At 36.5% G+C, this 15,016-nt stretch overlaps 1 protein-coding gene across 5 annotated transcripts in view; it reads right to left on the reverse strand.

Annotated features, from left to right (window-relative positions):
* The window catches only part of LOC136027541 (anaphase-promoting complex subunit 1-like), a 255,997-nt gene that overhangs the window by 164,272 nt on the left and 76,709 nt on the right, over positions 1-15,016 (reverse strand). For all 5 annotated transcript variants that reach the window (XM_065704890.1, XM_065704889.1, XM_065704892.1 and 2 more), the window contains one exon: positions 12,918-13,082. In XM_065704890.1, coding sequence (XP_065560962.1) covers positions 12,918-13,082 — 165 coding nt within the window. The remainder of the gene's footprint in view (positions 1-12,917; positions 13,083-15,016) is intronic.

Below are 15,016 nucleotides of genomic sequence, written 5' to 3' on the forward strand. Positions count from 1 at the left end.
AGAAGGAATAATAGGAAATTCTTTTTGTAACATCTTCTCCAGCCCCCTCTTCCTCATATTCCTCCCAAAAATACACTTGCAACTTCAATCCTCTCCGTGCGTCCAACAGGTTTCAACCTGGTTAAGACCACCCTCTTCTATTGGTTGAAAAACGCAGCCCCTCTCCTAACAGACACTTCCCACCCTCTTTCCTTTTCCAGCACCATCCCAACCATCCCCGTCCCCCCCTCAAGAACCCACCCAACTCGAGTTGTTCCTATCCTATTCCCGTGAAACCCTATCCCTCCCATTTATTTTATCTCTCGTGGCTACCCTATCCATGTGGCTCAGGTTAGAGAGTTCTTGCATGTGAAATTATCTTGTAATAAATTATAATTGTTCTCCCTTGTTGTCAGCTGAAAAACAGTTCTATCTCCCTCATCGCGCTTCCTCTATATCCTTGTCCTATTCCCCAGCCCTCAACACCCAAGATAAGTCCGCCCCTTATCTTGCGTTATCCTTATCCTTAGCCCAAAATTAAAACCCTACCCAAGACTTACTCAAACTCATCGAACATCATGTTTCCAAAATCGTTTTTAATTCTTAAATCTTTAGTCACTAACGCTGAAAGTCTTAATTTTGATAAGCTTATCAAACTCAAGGTGCTATCAGAATTGAATCAAATTGATACAGGAGCTGTTACTAAAGTACAGTCACATGAACCGGGGTCCCTTCGTGCTTTTAATATAATTGCAATAGCTGTCTTCTACTAATCACCAAACCAAAATATCTCTGTAGGTGGCAAATTACTGAGTAATATGATACTTTTTAGACTGAGACATGCTGTAGACAAAGTTTTAAGGGAAGAACAATGCGGTTTTAGAAAAGGTAGAGGATGTGTCGACCATGTTTTCACTCTTAGGTTAATAATTGAGAAGTCCCTTCGTTGTCAAACACCTTTGGTCCTTAGTTTTATCGATTATGAGCAAGTTTTCGATTCTGTTGATAGAACAGCGTTAACAAAGGTCTTATCGTTATATGGTATACCAGAAAATTCATTAAAGTGATTTGCGCTATGTACGAGAATAATACTGCTGCGGTTAAGGTAGGAAATGAGGTTAGCAACTGGTTTTGTATTAAATCAGGAGTTAAGCAGGGAATAGAAAGATAAGTCTACATACCAAGATTAGAATATTGGAAGCTACAGTGATGACAGTGGTCAAATATGGCTCTGAAGCATGGGCACTCCGAAAAGCAGATGAAAATTTACTAGATGTTTTCCAGAGAAACTGCCTACGGATTGTTCTGGCTACCCAGCTGACTGACCGTATTTCAAACAGTAGGTTGTACGAAAAGTGTGGTTCAATCCCACTTTCTGGGGCTATAATGAAAGAAAGGTTGAGATGACTAGGCCACGTTCTAAGGATGAAGGATGACAGATTACCGAAGATTGTCCTTTTTGGCCAACCGTCTAGGGCTACACGGAAAGCAGGTCGTCCTTGTCTGGGTTGGGAGGATGTCATAAATAAAGATTTAAAGGAAATGGGAACTTCCTGGGAGGGTGTAAAGAGGGAGGCTTTAAATAGATTAGGTTGGAGGAGGAGTGTGCGTGGCTGTGTTGGCCTCAGGCGGCTTGGTGCTGCAGTGAGTTATTAGTAGTAGTAGTAGTATAAGAAAACATGAAAACATTTGTATTCCGAGGTTAAAAAGTTCTGTGGCAGGAGTCCAGAACAGCTTACTTCAACCTACCAGAAATCCCTAAAATTACCACAAAATATCTTAACAGATCCCTCACAGCCTCTATCCAAAGCCTGCCAGAATTTTTTATCAATACCCAACAGATGATTCCCCCCTTCCCTCCCCCCTTTTCTTCATCTAAGACCTGCGAAAGAAGAAACTGAAACACTGTGGAAAAATATTTCCCTTTGGATATCCCATCTTCTCTTATTATCTATTTTAATGACTTCCTTTCGAAGCCCATAACTGTCCTTTTCAATGAGATTGCTGAACCAGGGCATTTTCCACAAATATGGAAACAGGGTTCCAAAGCCTAGATTTGAAACCGTTGGTCCTATTTCTGCAACTCGTAACTGTATTTCGCAACTTTACCAAGGATTCCTCGCAAATTGGCTAAAGGAACGAATTATAGCTTTTCTGACCTGATGCAGTTTGGGAGCCTCAAATCCATTGCTACCTTGTTTTTATTATTAACTCCGTTGGAAAAATTCTTGAAAAGCCTAATTCCTAGCTAAATTTAATTTCCATTGACCTTCAAAAAGCATTTGACCTTGTTAACTACAATACATTAGTTGAGAAATTGTTGACTTGAATTAGTTGACTTGATGAAATTTTTTGCCTTCTTCTAATCAAATAGATCGCAGGTAGCAGGGGCTTAGCTACAGTATTTTATTGGGGGTGGGGGGTGAGAGGAGGTAATGTTGAAGTAGGTGTCATTCAAGCAGTAATGAAGAATTTAGCAAACACGCTACTTGGTGAATTTAAAAACATTACTCAGCACATTATAAACAATAAACACACATTAAACAATCATAAATATACGTGCTGATGCTTGGATTTTACTAAAATTGTCAGGAATGAGCTGCTGCAGACGACGGTAGTATAGCACAAACGTGCTTTCAGGTAGGCGAAGGTGAACGTCGAATACACTCGGGTTTTTTCAGCCAGATTCACCACTAGCGCTACAGTATATATACCCCTCCACTTCCCCAACCCTCATGCCCAGCACAGGATGCTCAGTCTCAGAATTGAACCAAGCTCTATTCTAATAGCCCCGGGTATTGCGCTACTCATTTGATCGTAATTTTGAATGGATTTTGACAGTAAGATTTAATATTGTTGTACTAAACCTTTAATATACGTGTTTTATTTAAATATTATTTATGATTTTTTAATACATTGATTTGTTTGTGGGTTCAACAATTTATATTAATAAATAGCATGGTATCAGCGGACAACATAAAGCCAAAACAAAAATCATGGGCAGCACAATAGCGCTGTCTAAGTAAAGATAAAGGATAAGTCAAAGTATTACCACAGATTGTGTAACATTATATTTTGACATATTCTCCAAGTGTAAACAGCGACCGTATTTCAAATTTGAAAGTATTCGAAAAATAAAGTTAAAATTACTAACTTATCCGTTGGGCATTGTTTCACAAAGAACATCCAGAAAATCTTAACAATTCTTGGCATTATTTCGGCAGAAACACAAAATAAAAATTGCCAGGGATGCCAACTGGAAGGAAAAATTAACTACTAGATTTTGAACCTTCCCCTTTGTATATTAAAAAAAAATAATTCAATAAAAATTACACAAAATTTTTCTTGTACAAATCAGGGGATTCAGGGAATTCCAGTAAATCACATTTCCGGAGGGGGTTTACAATGACTATCGTTTTTATGTCTATTATTCCCTTTAAAAGCAAAGCTCGGTCTCCTAGTGCAGCATGACAAAACTGATAGCAATATAAAAAGAGAATGGGTTGGCATCACTTATACATGCGCACAAAATGTCCAAATTGTGAGCAAAATATACATATTTTGTTGAAATTCCCTTTATTCTGTTCTCAGCAGACATTTCGTGCAGTAGGCTGATGCAGAGATAAATGTCCCATAGGTAGCACTGGCGTTGTGTATAATGCAGCTAATTTCAGTCATAATTCTAAGCACATTTATGTGTTTTCTTTGGAGCTGGTTAATCGAAATATTTGGAAAAGCGATAATAGCAAGAAGTCAGCATGGTATTATACATAGAGGCAGTTCTACATTTATGGATTAAATCTAAAACGTAAGGAATAGGAAGTTCTCGTCGCTTGATAGGAGTTTGAATTACAAACAACAGAATTTGGAGCTTACAAAATTAGAATTTGGAGCTTATGTTAACTATTATCATCAACGCTTATTAGGCAATTCGGTACATCTGTATTATACGCCACACACACAAGTGCTTCATTTACTTAGAACCTGTTTCTTTGACGCTCAATCCTAATGTAGTATCACAAAATATGATGAAAATATAATGCTTGAGAAACAAATTCGGGCTGTTTATTTGCATATTATGAGGGTGGGGGTAAAGTATAGCGGGTCTGCATGCAAAATGTGTTAGGTACGATTACTCTGCGTCTTATGAAGTAACGATTGTTTTATAACTTCAAACTGTCCAAATACTTTACCACCGACTCCCCCTAATGTGCAGATATATAGCCCAAAATATATATTTCCCATATAATCTGTCACTTGTCTTTGTCTTGTCTCACCCAATGCTGAATGAAACTAATGAAGAAACCGGTTTGTTCTCGAGTTTTAGACGGCGTAAACTTGAGTGTGAGGCGTATAATACACAAGAACCGACAATTCCATGATAAACAAAATAATCAGAATTTCAATTAAACACTAGAAATAATAAGTTCAAACAATTAAAGCATTCATGAAGCGGATGACCAAATTCCTGGAGGGGATACCAAATTCCATGATCAACCTACAACTGATTTGGCCTATCTAGTACAAATATCATTATAACAAGCACTAAGTCTTGTTTTTTTTTAATGATTTCTTTTTCATTCAGGAAATTATATTCACTGCATATCTACCTTCTTATTCTTCAATAATTTCATTTCTGTCCTACTTGCAGATGTTGAGGGTGTATTCACTTCCCTTTTTGGAAGCTTTAAAACAAGATAATATATAATCTTGAACTGATAGATTTTAGGAAGTAAAAGCACCTTAAATATCAGGGGAAAAATTTACTTGAGCAAATGTGGCAAAACAAGAAGCATAGAACATTTTTCAATTTTGCTATTAACCAGGCTCACATTTTTACTGGATGATAAGGTTTCAAATGCAGCATATTTGGAAAAATATTAATGTGGAACATGTTATGAAGTGTAATGCACCCAAATTTTTCTAATTCTCCTTATGTTAAAAACTAACATGGATTAACTAAAAAAAAAAATATACTCAAAGTAAAGAGCAAATTTGACGTTTAAAACGAGCAGTAGTTTCAAAGCTACTAAATAAATTATATTTTCCCCCAAATTATGGGGGGACAGAAACACCCCTTGCCTCCCCCTCTCAAAGATGCCACTGGCAGGTAGTCAAATACCAGAATCATTGCTCCAATCCCCTTCCTCTAGGCAATGGTGTGCCCCAAAGTACTTTCCAGCGTCCCCCTTATGTTTTTTCAGTTACGATTAACAGCCTCGCTAAGGAATTTCCGGGCAGATGGATATTTATCGATGACCTAACAGTTGTAGAAAACTGCTATACAAATGAATTATGCAACCCTATGAACATAATTAATGACACAGCAGATGGTGCATCGAATTTAGACATGAGAATTAGCCCCTCTAAAACCCTGATAATGCCAATATACTTCCTGAAATTCTTGTCACGTTTTCTTAATCCTTTCCCTCCTAAAATGTGCGGGTCCTTCTTTATTTTCCTCGGTAGACACTCACCACTCAAATTCCAACCACCTTGGATTGTTTCTGAATCCATTCCTACCTTTTCCCCCCATTCACTGCTTTATTTCCAGATATAAAAAAAAACGTTGTGCACTTCATTGCGAAATTAAACATAAATTTTTTTTTTTTAATGAAAGTAAGGAGCGACATTAAAACTTAAAACGAACAGAAATTACTCCGTATATGAAAGGGACTTTTCCTCCTCAACGCCTCGCTCTTTACGCTAAAGTTTGACTCTTTCTCTTAACTCTACTTCTTAAAACAGTAAAAAAAACTTTAGCGTAAAGAGCGGGGCGCTGAGGAGGAAAAGCCCCTTTCACGTACGGAGTAATTTCTGTTCGTTTTAAGTTTTAATGTCGCTCCTTACTTTCATGTTAAAAAACTTGTTTTTTTTTTTATTTAATTTCTAGACGGTTTTCAATTAATGCACGTTTTGATCTTGGCTCTCCGCACAAAAATAATTAAAACGAAATTTGCATATTAATTTTTTTTTTGGCTAAATGGCTTTCTCATAGTTTTAATTGGAAGATTTTGAGAAAAAAGGAGAGAGGGAGGAAGCCTAGTTGCCCTCCAATTTTCTGATTACTTAAAAAGGCAACTAGAACTTTTAATTTTTTTACGAACATTTTCATAAGTAAAAAATATACGTAATTTACGAATTAAGACTAATCTTGATGAAAATTAAATATTTAAAATCAGCATTAAAATGCGATTTTTTTTATGTATTTATTGGTATCAAAATTCCTTTTTTTTTAGAGTTTCGGTTACTATTGAGTAGGGTTGCTCCTTACTACAGTTCGTTACCACGAACTGTTTGATAAGATCAGCATAACAACCTGCTATTTTCCCTTTTCAATTATTTAGTATTGGTACTGCCCAAGTTCTTGTATTTCTTTGCTTATTTTGTTTTCCCGTTCTTTTATTTAATTTTTTTATCAGGTCTAACCAGTTTTTATCCTTTTGTAACTTGTTTTTGCGTTTCTCGATTAAATTTATTGACTTGAGAATGAATCTTTCATTCTGACGTTTATGGTTTTGGCATTTTTATGGCACTTGGTATTAACCAATTGACATACAGCAATTGCAAATTCTGTCGGTCTATCTGTCGGTTCCGGTTTTGCTACTTTAGGCACTTCCAGGTAAGCTAGGACGATGAAATTTGGAAGGTGTATCAGGGACCAGACCAGACTAAATTAGAAATAGTCGTTTTCTCAATTTGACCATCTGGGGGAGTGGGGGCTAATTAAAGACAGAATTTAGAATTAAACAGGTTAATTCTGAAAAATTAGAAAAAATGAGGTATTTTTAACTTACGAACAGGTGATCGGATCTCAATAAAATTTGATATTTAGAAAGATATCGTGTCTCAAAGCTCTTATTTTAAATTCCGACCGGATCCGGTGACATTGGGGGGAGTTCGGGGTGGGGGAACCTAAAATCATGGAAAACGCTTAGATTCGAGGGATCGGGATGAAACTTGGTGGGAAAAATAATCAGAAGTCTTAGACACGTAATTTACATAATTGGAGCTGATCCGCTCTATTGGGGGGGTTATTACTGAAAAAATAGAAAAAATGACGTATTTTTAACTTACGAAGGAGCGATCGGATCTTCGTTGAAACTTCATATTTACAAAGACCTCGTAACTCAGATCTCTTATTTTAAATCTCAACCGGATCCAACGTCATTGGGGGGCAGTTGGTGGGACAGGAAATCTTAGAAAATATTTAAAGCGGAGACATCAGGATGAAACTGGATGGGAAGAATAAAAACCTGTCTAAGATACGTGACTGACATAACCGGACCGGATCTGCTCTCTTTGGTGGAGTTGGGGGGGGGGGATAATTCTGAAAATTGATGTATTTGTAACTTACAGAAGGGTGACCAGACCTTAATGAAATTTGATATTTAGAAGGATCTTGTCCTTTAAAGCTCTAATTTTAAATTCCGACCAGATTCTTTGACATCGGGGGGAGTTGGAGGGGAAACCAGAATTCTTGGAAAACGTGAAAATTGGGGTATTTTTATCTTACGAATAGGTGATCGGATCTTAATGAAATTTGATATTTAGAAGGAATATTGTCTCAGAACTCTTATTTCAAATCCCGACCAGATCTTTTGACACTGGGGGGAGTTGGAAGGGGAAATCTTGGAAAACACAAGGAGTGGAGGAATCGGGATGAAGCTTGGTGGATAGAATAAGCAAATCAAACGTCCTTGATACGTGATTGACGTAACCGTACTTGATTCGCTCTCTTTGGGGGAGTTGGGGGGAGGGGTTCAGTGACTTGGCGAGTTTGGTGGTTCTGGACGTGCTAGGACGATGAAAATTGGTAGGCGTGTCAGGGAGCTGCAGAAATTGACTTGATAAAGTCGTTGTGCCAGATTCGACCATCTGGGTGGCTAAAGAGAGAGGAACAATTAGAAAAAATTAGGTATTTATAACTTACGAGTGGGTGATCGGATCTTAATGAATTTTGATATTTAGCTTGACCTCGTGACTCAGAGCTCTTATTTTAAACCCTGACCGGCATTAAGCCTCTGATTTTCCTTTTAAATCAATCTATTGATTCATAGAATTTTGTTAGAGCTCATACCATACGAGTTTTTGGCTCTTAGCTCTTCTTGCCTCGTCACAAGTGCCATATGAGCTCTTAGCTCTTGTTACTTATTTTTTTCATCTTTTTAATGAGCTTTTGTTGTCACATTTTGTTTATTGACTTTAAGCTTCTGCTTGTAATTTGTATTTGTTCACTTTTGTCCTGTTTTTTTTTTTTTTTTTTTCTTTTTTTTTTTTGTTTGCTGAAAGCCAAATAATGGCTTTCATAGTGAGATCCTGTTATACTTCAAAGAGGATATTTTATTTCCAAGTACTGTTTCTCAGTAGACAAAGAAGGATTGCTGATTATTTGAAGATACTAATTTTAAGTCAAAGGGGTGAAAGGACTATATGGTAGTCCATATGCCCTTATACAAACTTTCGACTATCAAGCGAGTTTTGGATGGGTACTTGGGCTTGTGCAGGTCTTTGCAAATCAACCAACAATTTGTCTTAGCATAGACAATTTTAACCAGCAAATATATTTCCAGACAGACGAGCTCATTATCAGAGAGAAATATTGCTGTTCAGATTTATTCGTTGTAACTCAGCAGTTCCATTTCCGGGATTTGTAAGAAGGTATTCGGACTACCATATAGTCCTTTCCCCCTTTGACATCAAAATAGTTGCCTACCTTCAAATGGTCAGCAATACTTCTCTCTCTTCCAAAAATCAGCATCTGCGAATAAAAATAAACTCCTTTTGGCAAATAACAGGTTCACTATGAAAGAACGAGACTCAGAAAGTTTTATTCTCCAATAAATACAGAGTAGAAATCCAATAATCTTATTCCCCTCAAAAGGCTCAAGGCAGGGATACAAGGGGGATACAAAAAAATAAAATAAAATGCAATATAAGAAATAACCAAAAAAAGAGAACAATAGCCAAATAAAACATAAGATAAAAAAGAGAACATACCTGTGGCCTGGGAGTCAAAGCGCAGAGATGACAAGCATACACCATGACACAAACATTCAGGGGATATCAACTCCTCAGAGAAAAGGGAGAAATAAAAATCTTAAATGCTATTCTGTTTGATTCTTAACTAAATGGTCCTTAAGAATCCTTTTAAAAGTCCCAAACGAGTGGCATCTTTGTACTGAAGAAGGTTGTGGATTCCAGACCTGTTGAGAAGCAATGAGTGGATTGAAATCTGATTGAATAAAAGGGTTTGGAGGAATGCAGATATTATATGAAGATTGAAGGCTATATGGAGCTGAAACAGAAATAAACAGAAGAGTTTTTTGAAGAAATTTTGGAAGATCGTCGTGAAGCTGATGAAAAACAAAAGAAGCTCAAGCAATAATATAAATAGACTGTAGACTTAAGAGCGGTGTTGGTGAGGAACGGTTAGTGTCCATGACCAGGATGCTATATTATGCATGACAGAAAGTGACCACAGTGTAGGCGGAAAGGTAGACATCCATACAATAGGACAATAAGAAACGTATAACTGGACAAGTCAGAAAAAAAGAAGCTTCAGAATACATCCAGGAAATGTGTGTCTGAGTTTTCGAATGATACCCAAAACTCCGTGAGTCCTTAATGTTAATCATGGCTATCTGGTGTCTAAATGAAAAGTTCTCATCAAGCAGGATACCGAGAAACCTGACCATCCGATTTTCTGGTCTACAAAAGGAGCCTTGTGACACCTAACGGTGTGAAAGCTAAGGGAAAGCTATACCAATTCGAGAAAAAATATGAAAATGTGACTTTTCAACATTCAATGCCAAGTAATTCGGATCAAACCATGAAATATCTCTCAAATATTACCACAAGGCCACATTTGAAGCATAATATATGAATCATTTTTTGGTTCGGAATGTAACTCTGGACTACTTCTGTTTCGTTTTTCATGTTCATGTTCTCCGCTTAAAGCACGGATGCCATCAAGCCATTCCTAGTTAGGCCTTTGCTCTAGCCGTAACCCTGCGCTACGCACAAACCAACAATATGTTCCTTTTTCATATAGAATTCCATCAGGCCCATGTTCACCGCTTAAGGTAGGGATACTTAAAGCTGTGATTGGTTAGTCCTTTTGCTCAAGCGGTAATCTTGCGCTACACACATACCAACAATATATTGATTTTCATATGGGGTTCCCATCTAGCCCATGTTCACTGTAGGTTATAGCATTCAAGCTTCTCTCTCTCTCTCGCTCTCTCTTTCTCTCTCTCTCTCTCTATTTCTATTTTTATCTTTATTTCTACCTCTATTTCTATCTTTATCTTAATCTTTATCTCTCTCTCTCTGTCTCTTCGTGATAGGCGAAGAGGGGGTGCCCACTGTCTCCAATCACTTTCCAAATAGAGTCTATTAATTGCCTCAGCTCAGTCCATCATTCTCAGCCAATTTCATTTTCACTGTTTTTTTCATCAAAACCATAGTGACCCACTCATATAAGGTCTGTGGATTATCGGCAGGGGTTCCTGTTCCAAATTTATAATTTCAATTAATAAAAATTTAACTAACCTAGCCTGCCTAGGCTCTGGGGTAACACCATTTTACTGACTATTTGGTTATTTTTGTTGGTAAAACTACCTGAGCTTGTGAAAAAGCCTAGACAGTCAAAACCAAGACAGTCGAGCACAAATAGTTGAATTTTTTGTGTGCCCAAATGTCCTAGCTTGTAAAATGCAAGTTCACTTGCATAGCATTCGAGGCAGATAGGAGACCCTTGTAGGCTTTGGACCTCTTAAGCCCCTTTGTAATTTCAGTCAACTTGTTGTTCAACTAACATTCAATTAAAATTTTTATTAGTCTAATAAATATCTCAGTTTATAAATTGAATCAATTGCCTTGCCTGATGCTCATTGCAGAATCGCCCCATTTTGACTTTAGACGCTTGTTTGCCTCTGATTCTAGGTGAAAATAACAGTCTCACGTTTCAATTCTAAATTCTTGGTTTCAACCTGCCTTAGACCATAGGTGAGCGTCCCTTGTTTACCACTCATTTTCAGGCAATCTAATGGTCTTATGTCAATTTTAAATTTTAGGTCAACCTGCCTGAGTATTGGCCCAATAGGAGAGGCACCAGCATAGGCAAATACATAATAGGCAAACAAATAATAAAAACACTATAAATAGTAATATTCCTATGCTCACAAACATCTAGATGGGGTACCGACATATGTATAAGCATAAAACACTTTTAAATCAATTTTTCCGTATAAGTCCAACTTTCCAAGATATTTACCACTATCCCAACGTACTATCCAATATATTTCCCAACTATCAAATATATTGGACAGCTTTCCAATATATTTACCACTAGCAAATATAATGGAACAAACCTGAAAGAACCTCAACACAACTATTCCATTGTAATTCAAATGACGTAGTTCAATACGATCAGTCAGCAGCAGACTCTTCTGGAATTTTCAGCCAATCTTTATTTCAGCAATGTCCATGTTGACGGAAGCTACCCCAAGGTTTCAGATCATTCTTAATTGTCTGCCAAAGATTCTTTCTCTGGCTGCCTGTTCTGTGCTCTCAGGTTGAAAGGGATCGTCAGTGAAGACGTCGTGGGATATGGTTCTTGTTTTCCGTAGTAAATGTCATCGTTGTTTTATGATTGCCGAGAGGATTCTTTCCAAGTACAGCGTCTTCGAGCCTCAGTGTTTGAAATACGAAACAACCGGCTGACGTGTAGTATCTGCCTCGCGCAGTAATGGTCGAATTCTTTCAAAGAACTTGTTTCTTCGGTCTTTGATCGTGAAGTTGGAGAAGCGCATTGTAGGCTCAATCAGACAGTTGCCTCTTAGACGTTCATTTTTTTTGTACTGTTTTCATGTCTACTTCAAATCGACACCTTCATGTTCGCGATTACAGGTCATCTCTTTCCTGTTCGGGCTCGCTTAGGACTCGTCTTTACCGAGATATTCCCAAGCAAGAATAGATACCTAGTATATTCTGTTTACTTGACAAACTTCCAGAGAAACAACCATGCAATCAAGTAAATCGAGTATGTTAGAATAGGTATGCTATTCTTGGGGGAAAGCTTTGGAGCCATAACTTGGGGGGTTAAGCTAAAACTTGGGGAAAGCTTCGGAGCCATAAATCATCAATTGTCACCACAAAGAAAATAATTTGTCATTAAACAAATCATAAATACCTTGAAGAAGAAACTGATTTGCTGGGCCATATACAACTCAGATACAGATGTCAAGAATGTTAGTAGAGATGTAGAGTCTATTTGGGATATATGTGTAATTATGATGTTTGGCGCATTTTCTAAAATGGGTTTAGAAGCTGGAAGATATTTAAAGTTTTGAAACATTAGACCTCTTCCTTCGAGAATAGTTTTGGTACCCTAATTCATAGATTATAGATGCTAAAAAAAAGATTAAAGAGGCGAATTTGAGTTGTAGTATGGATTTACTGAGCTTCTCAGATTTTAATTTTGGGACAAATGCATTTGAAGATAGCTAAAGCCGATGCACTGATATATACTTATTTATATGTACCTTTTCTTACTAGAGAAGTACCCTTTCAGTAACATAGTTTATCAAAGAGTATGTTTAAAGTTGGGGTGCCTACATAACTTCGAAGACCACACTGCCTTTCCATGACGAAAGTAAAACAGTTCAAAATAGGGATGATACCTTTTTATTGAGAGTGAATAGATACAAAATTATTTAACTGGATATTTCGAAAACATATACAGTGTTCGAAATATCCAGTTAAATAATTTTACATCTATTCACTGTCAATAAAAAGGTATCATCCCTATTTTGAACTGTTTTACTTTCGTGGGGTGCCTACATTTGAAAAACACATTTCTTTAAATAAAACAAATGCAACAGGTATTTTAATATTAAACACATGCATAATCTAAAAAAAAAGATGATTCTTACCTCTGTCACATCTTTTTTGTTTACAGATGGCTCTAATACTGATAGTGAGGGCAAAGCTGCATCTTGTATATTAGAAAAAAGGAGAAAAGGGTCACACTTGCTAGTTTTCCCTGTAGGAACTTCTTCGGAATCAGGAATGTGTTTCCGTCCAAAAGGTTGGTATTCCTGAATTGATTAAGTTAGGTTAAATTCGGTTGCATAACAACTTAATCAATGCACAGCCTAACCTAGATTATTAAACACAACAGCAGTTCAATGCAGATGAATGTATCATACCTTTATATTCTTTCAATCCAATTATGACAATAATCTGGAGCCCAGACTAGAAACTTTCGTTTTTCGCATGTTGGCCAATGGTCTGCACTTTGGAGATACTGATCTTGTGATTCAATACCTTTGGCCAGGAGTGCAATGCGTGATTACAGGCAAATCATCCGATACTTCTTGTGTTTTTCCCCAGATTTCTCCATGTACCCATTTAGAGCTGGGTTGACTTTGGCTGAGCTTACAGGGTCACACAATGACCCCCCTTCCAAACCAAATAACCAGCGACACCAGGACTCAAACTCCTGATATCAGGATTTTAAGTCTGGAACATTAATCCGACTAGAGCCAACCAGGAATAATTATGATTGTAACCACGGAGCTGAAGGTTAGAGCCCAGTCTAAACAGCCTCTAATCACAAATGAAATATGCAAGAGATGTTGGAGGTACAGGGAACATATGACAAGACTGAAATAGGGTAGACTCCCATATGATGTGTGTTGATGGAAACCGCCTGGTCTGTGCAGAAGTGGTGTATAACCCTTAGTCGGTAACTGGAGAGTAGAGGCTACACAGCCCAGTAGGTCGATCCAGGAGCTCTAGCTGCTTAATAATCTGTACTAAATATGCTGTACAATCTGTTTATCTAATAATATGTGTGTAATCTGTTTAATAACTATGTGGTTGCTAAAGTTAAATTTATTTTTTTTCGTCTTGAGTTTTTGAAAGAATTTAGAAAGTTAAAGTTCTCAAAATCATGCTTGGTAAAAGACATTTTAGAGTCTTACAGGCTCGTGTTTTATTTTCAGGAGAGCATTTAAGGACTTTGCTGCAGTAGAATAACATCCTTTATTTGCTTGAGCTGATGTTAAGCATTTTGCAGAAATTGAGAAAACATTAGGTGAATTAAAAACCGTGAGAAATACATTAAAATGCTAGTGTGCTTGAATCACATATCGTTCTAGTTTCCATTAAAGTGCAAGTTTTACATAACCTATCAAATATATGGACACATCACGAGTCAGATTTATTTCAGTTAGTTTTATACCTTGCACAGATAAAAAATAAAATATAGGCCTAAATCTTGTCAATTTTAAGTTTCAACTTTCAAGTTTGCTTGTTTTTATTATTTATTGTTATTTTTTTATTAACGTTTTTGGTCCAAGTCTTTTTTCACATTTATTTCTTGTTATTTTTTATTAAGTCTAAAATCTGTTTTTTTTAAACTTTTAGTTCATTGTTCATTATAATTTCTGGTAGTTTTTTTTTATGCTCTGCTCAAGACATAGCTTTGCTCTTTACTACTTCTGTTAAAAAACTTGTTTTTATTATTTAATCTCTGTTAATTTTTAATCCATTTAAGTAAAAATAATAAAGAAAGAAGAAGAACTAAAAAAATGTCTTGAAATTATTGAGTCATTATGATTTGATTCAAAGGCGCTATTTGAACAAGCAATTGATATTGATCTTTCACTAAGGACCCAAATTAACATCTGAATTTATATAAAAAGCAAATGTATACCTTATTTTAGTTGCCTTGTAAGCAAAGGGTAAGTGATTAAAATATTTTAGTATTTGTTAAAGTTTGTATTTTGGAATGCTTGAACTTGAGCCAGAACCAATTGAATGAACTTAGAAATATCTTCCTAGATCATCATTGAGGTTTCTGGATCCATTCATGTGAATTTCATTTACCTAACTTGGTTACTTTCTAAAATACACAAAAGTCCCTAATCTAGTATTTTACTCGAAAAATACTTGTGCTAGATAATTGATCTCTGGTTAGGGTTAAAGATTTTGGGTAAGTTTTTTACTAAAAGTTAGAAATTAGATA

This window comes from Artemia franciscana, chromosome 5, assembly GCF_032884065.1.
Source record: "Artemia franciscana chromosome 5, ASM3288406v1, whole genome shotgun sequence".
Classification (NCBI taxonomy): domain Eukaryota; kingdom Metazoa; phylum Arthropoda; class Branchiopoda; order Anostraca; family Artemiidae; genus Artemia; species Artemia franciscana.